The sequence below is a fragment of the Myotis davidii genome, unplaced genomic scaffold, assembly GCF_000327345.1.
Source record: "Myotis davidii unplaced genomic scaffold, ASM32734v1 scaffold89, whole genome shotgun sequence".
Classification (NCBI taxonomy): Eukaryota; Metazoa; Chordata; class Mammalia; order Chiroptera; family Vespertilionidae; genus Myotis; species Myotis davidii.
Genome location: NW_006300372.1, coordinates 4,285,826 through 4,291,372, shown reverse-complemented (window position 1 = coordinate 4,291,372; position 5,547 = coordinate 4,285,826). Strand labels below are relative to the sequence as shown.

General features: G+C 33.3%; 1 protein-coding gene across 1 annotated transcript in view; it reads right to left on the bottom strand.

Annotated features, from left to right (window-relative positions):
- TCERG1 (transcription elongation regulator 1) overlaps positions 1-5,547 on the bottom strand; it is a 59,968-nt gene that overhangs the window by 21,627 nt on the left and 32,794 nt on the right. Inside the window, 6 exon segments of the mRNA XM_006777010.2 lie at positions 342-431; positions 1,245-1,380; positions 3,832-3,898; positions 4,047-4,103; positions 5,480-5,538; positions 5,540-5,547. The exon segment at positions 5,540-5,547 is cut by the window's right edge and continues 112 nt beyond it. Coding sequence (XP_006777073.1) covers positions 342-431; positions 1,245-1,380; positions 3,832-3,898; positions 4,047-4,103; positions 5,480-5,538; positions 5,540-5,547 — 417 coding nt within the window.

Genomic DNA, 5,547 nt, shown 5'->3' with positions numbered 1-5,547 from the left:
TACTCCAAATTTGCATCATTTATCTAATGAATGAATAAATGCATTTGAAATGAATGCATTTTGAAACCTTCTTAGATAACACCCCCGTTTGTATGAGGTGTAAGGATAAATGTTCATGAGGCAATAGCTACATCCATAAGGGCAAAAATATCCAAGTACTTCTAAGGTAGAAATGTCCACACAGAGAAAGGATGACTGTATTCTAAGACATGAGACTGTGTTTTTTTTAAAGCACTGTGCTAGGAAAAGGAAAGAAAAAAGATGACACATTATTCCTTACAATTTAAACTTTATACTTATAAGTGATACACACTTTTAAAATAATGTTATTTTCCTTTTACCTGTTTTCGTTCTTTAGGGTTGAGAAGTAAGTATCGAGGATCAAAAACTATCTTGTGCAACTCCTTCTCCCATGTTGAAAAAGCAGACACCTTTAACATAAAAAATGTATTGCCCTTCATAAGTAAGTTGGCTCTAAAAACATAAAGGTCATATAATTTTGCTTGAAATCTACAGGACATCTGCTTAAAAAGGAGACATAACAAAAAGCACCCTGAATTTTCCATCACTAATAAATGACAAGCAGTGGGAGGTGAGTAATAGCAAATTTCCACACTAATTGGCTCTGAACATTTCTATATTATATAAAAATAAGACACACCTAATTACTCATTAACATAGCCACTACTGTGTGACATTTTAAAATCAGTACATCAGAAAAAGCCTTGAAGATCTGTATTTTGATTTCCCATGTTTGCTCCAATCTTGTGAACAACATTGTGATTTAAAACTGCACCAATTTTAGTTATTCAAATGAGTCTGAATATAACCAAAAGAAATTCCTTCTCAATTAAGGTTCATTAATAATAAGATCATAAAGTACCAGTTCTCCTTTAACCAAAAGCCATTATGAAGATATTAAAGGAAGAATCGTATATACCTTACCTATCCTGAGTAGTCCGCCATTCTGCAATGTTAATACTCGTCTTAAATTACTCACCAAAATTTAATGACCCAATAAATGTTAAATATCATTTGTACTTAAAAGGATAGTAAGTGGCATTAAGTTAAACATTATATAATTAGCCAAGAAAATGGCTGAGTGAAAAGATACAGTCATTTGATAGGCTTCCCTTCTCCCCCCCCACATCATGAGCACTAACCTTAGATTTGACCTTTTAGCAAGACATATTTATATTACTTATACAAAACAGAAATATCTCCCCCAAAGATTGTTTTCTGACCCCTCTTTCTAGCAGCATGTCCTTGAACTGCTTCATTCGGGCCTCCAGAGGGACAATGGCCCTTTCTCGGGCAGCTTTAATTTCAGCTTCCATTGCAGCTTCTTTGTCTGAATCAATGTCTTTATTATCGTCTCTCCTATGAAAAATAAAAGATAAGGCATCAACTGACAAAATATTAATAAGAAATCTTACTAAAATCTTAAATGGAATGTTCAAGACTCACTACTGAGGAGCATATTTTTGGCAAGAACAAATTATATTGAGGGTATCTAATGAACTCTAAGGGATAAGCAACTTTCATTTTTATAATAAAGTTACAATAAGCTTCTAATGTACAATGGCTACATTGTAAGAAAATATATATACTTTTGCTCTCCCTGACACTAGTTGATATACAAAATTAACTACCTCACTTAAAAAACAAAAAAACCACTTATCTCACATTGCAGTCAAACTCTATGTGTTAGAATTAAACAGCACAGAATATAACTTTTAGTTCTTGAAATGATATAGGAAAAATAGCATTTTCTAAAATGTTTTATGTTATAAATGCATAAAATATTTATTAAATCTAATAAGAGTTGGTATAAGTCTTAGTAATCTCAAATTTATTTTGAAAATAAAATTAAAATATCTGCAAACTTGGCCAAGTGGATATGTGAGATGTATACCTTACCTACCTGACATTTTTGTTACTCACTTTCTGGGTGATAAGTTGAGATTTAAGTTGAAGAACAGGTCCCAGAGAGCAACATAGGCCCAGGAGTAGTTAGGCGGAATTAGAACTGTTCATCAATGACTAACCTACTTGTTCCTCCAAACATGCACCTCAGGGCTAAGGGCAACCCTGCTGCTGAATGGTACTCAAGGGAGATTGTGAACATGAAAGCCAGTCACCTCTCACACATCTGCACTATGAAGAAGGCCCGTTCATGTGAATAATAAAAAAAAATTAAGTAATTCAATAGTAGCTGGGCGTGTTTGAGCAGATCTTCCTTCTTAAATATGATCTGCTAAATATAAAAATAATGGTTCAGATTCCCTACAGAAACTTAAGGGAATTAGGAAAACAGAACGTCAGAAAATTCAAAAGTGAAGGTAGCCCAGGAAATTTAAAGGAAACTAAGGCTAACCCTCAAATATGGTAAGGGAGAGGTAATTAACAACTTAGGGAATGAATCAAAAGAAATAGAAGACATAATCCATGACCTGCAGGAACTTAGCGAGATAGTCTGTGACCTAAGATATGCACAAAACAAACAGGTAAAAGCAATTTGCCAAACAATATACCCTCTTATAATAATTTATTTATGAACTATTTAAATAGAGTTAAAAGACATCCAAGAAATATAACTAATGAAAACAACCTTTACAGAATTACTAAATGAAAATGTCACAATACAAACTATCACTATCTATCTCAATAAAAGAAATAAAGAGAAACTAAGCCAGGAAAAAGAGGCTTTTAGCTTTGTACCTAAATAGAGAAGCTCGGGCAATCCACATAAAGGACTTCTTTGACATTCTCCTGATAAAAGCAGTTAAAAACCTTACAGAGTTGTCTATAAGAACAAACAATTAAAAACAACCTAAAAGTTTAACATTGCAGGAATATCCGAAATTACGGTACATAAACAGAATGAATACAGTCATTTATAATAACTAAGAAAACAAATGTCTTACTCTAGATTAAAAAAATACAAAATCAGTTAATTACAACTAATAAAAATACTTATACATTTGATCAAGAACTAAAAAGTCAACTGAAAAATGTATGGTTGATTATGAGGGACTCTCTTTAATATTTTAATTTCTTTAATGTTGTTGCCAATAAAGACATTAAAAAAAACCACAACGCACACACACCCTTGATAGGGCCTGCCTTACTGTTTTGTTTTGTTTTGCCATAATTTGGCTTCATTCAATCTGTCCTTTTCAGATAAGGACTACGATAAACTAGTCCCTAATGCCCTCAAATTTTCCTTTTTGCTGCTAATGGTCCCATTCCCCCACCCCACCCACACACAAACACCCTCTACCCCACCCTTCTACTCCGTATAATAGTAACATTCATATTTTATCCAATGCCAGAGCATTGGCCAAGCTAATACTTCTACTTAATAGCACTCTCTTCCTTTCAGAACACTTTCTAAGCTCCTAGGTTCCCTCTTTACCAGGATTAGGACTAGGGAAGTGAGAAGTACGTAAAAAGAGAGAGAAGTCTGTGTCTGCATTTATGAGATTCCTGGAATGGTGTCTGCTGGGGTCTATTTTAGGGAGGAAGTTTATTTTTTATAAAACACAGGCCTAATGAATATCTGAAAATAACTTATCAACTAATTCCTAAAATGTCATTTGGCTTCATAATGTGTATTTGAATAACCAAATCTTTAGCAAATCTAGTAACAGAAGAGACACACACCATTTCTACATTCTATAGCAAAGCCTTTTGGCTTAAGACACAATCACTTCTGTCACCTGACAACATATACACATTACCTGTCCCCAATCACGAACTGAATGTGGCCTAATCAACTTTTAAAAGCTACAATCTACCTGAATTACATAAACTGTAAGTATTACTTACTTCCGTTTTTTGGCTTTAACTGGTTCATCTTCATTAAGTTCTTCCATTAATTCTTGTTCCTCCTTAACTGTAGGGTAAAATTTAATTAACCTCTGTCAGAATACAAATAAGCAAGCAACAATTGAAATGTTTAAGTGTGACTCCTTCTGCTAGCCACTACCAAATACTCGCTCTAACAGTTATTACAAAGAAGCTGCAATTGACAGTTCACTTACTTGCACTCATAGAGAACTGCCACTTTTGGATGGACAGCATAGTCGGGGTAGGATGCCCTGGCAAAAGTATTTTAAATATTAAGAAAAATAGTTGTATGCATATATTACACAACCTACTTTTATAAAATTATTTATATAAAATATCCATCCCATGACATGCACTCCTTTGTAAAACACTAAACAAAGCATGGTAATTCTATACCTCCTCTATTAATCCTCCTCTTTACATTAAATATTCACTTCATTTTGAAATGATCCTGTGATGCACATTATCTATAATAATAAAAGCATAACATGCTAATTAGACCAGACGTTCTTCTGGACGTCCTTCCTTCCGGACAAAGCCATAGGAGGTGGGGGCTGAGGCAGAGGTGGCAGAGAGCCGCAGCACTGGGGCCAAGCCCTTGCATGAATCCTTGCATCGGGCCTCTAGTTTATTAAATAAATGGATTGAGTACTTGAAAACAGATTCAAAAAACTTTCTTGGCATGATTCAATACCATGGTGATGATAAAGTATTATCAATATCATAGCTATGCAGCAGATACTGCTGAAGGAGAAAAGCTGGTGCCTAGTATTTTTAGCACCAAGTAGGCCAAGTTTGACTGATTTAGAAATCAGTTATAAGCAGAAAATGTTAGTGTCACATATACACAATCTATGAAGATTTCTCCATCATCATAAATGACATATATTAGGGTTTGCTTCATCTGTAGTATGTATTAAATGATTCATTTATCATGCTTCTACATGACATGTGATTCTACACAAACACAATTACATCAATACAAGAGCAAACTACTAACAAAAAATATGCAACAAAAATTATTTACAAATATTTGTCTTCATTATATATACTAAAATGCTATCTAAATATGAGGTAGATTAAAGATAATCTCTTAATAAGGTTTATGTGTCTCTATATTCTCAGGCATAAGGCTTACCCTCCCCTAAATTTCACCTACTGAAAAAGACTGATAACCTCCTGTATGTACACAAAATCTTGTGTTTTTGCATTCTACAAAAATTTAGTAAACATATTTTAAAAATAGAGTTTTGATTATTTCAGAAAATATATTGCTAATCACAAAAGGTGCTTTTTTTAAAAGGTTCACTGAAGACTGTTTTAGTATTACTAGCAAATAAGGAACAACATCAGTGGTACCAACACATCCTGTACTAAATGAAATCTTGACAAGGATAAGAAGGAAAAAACTACATATAAATATTTTACAAAAAAATAATTTAACCCAAATTCTCTATTTTTTTATATCTCTATCACTGAACTCAAACTAGCATAGCAATCTAATTTCCACCTCTCAAGTTCCTTATGTTCCCTGAAAACAGAACAATTTTCTAAACATCAACATTTTCTGTTGAAATATTAAACAATGTTAACATTCTGTGATTTTAATTCCTAAATTAAAACTTACTTAGCTTCCTCAATTCTTCCATTCCTCTTTTATGAGGGGGCTCCTGAATAATTTTGTCCATCCGCTCT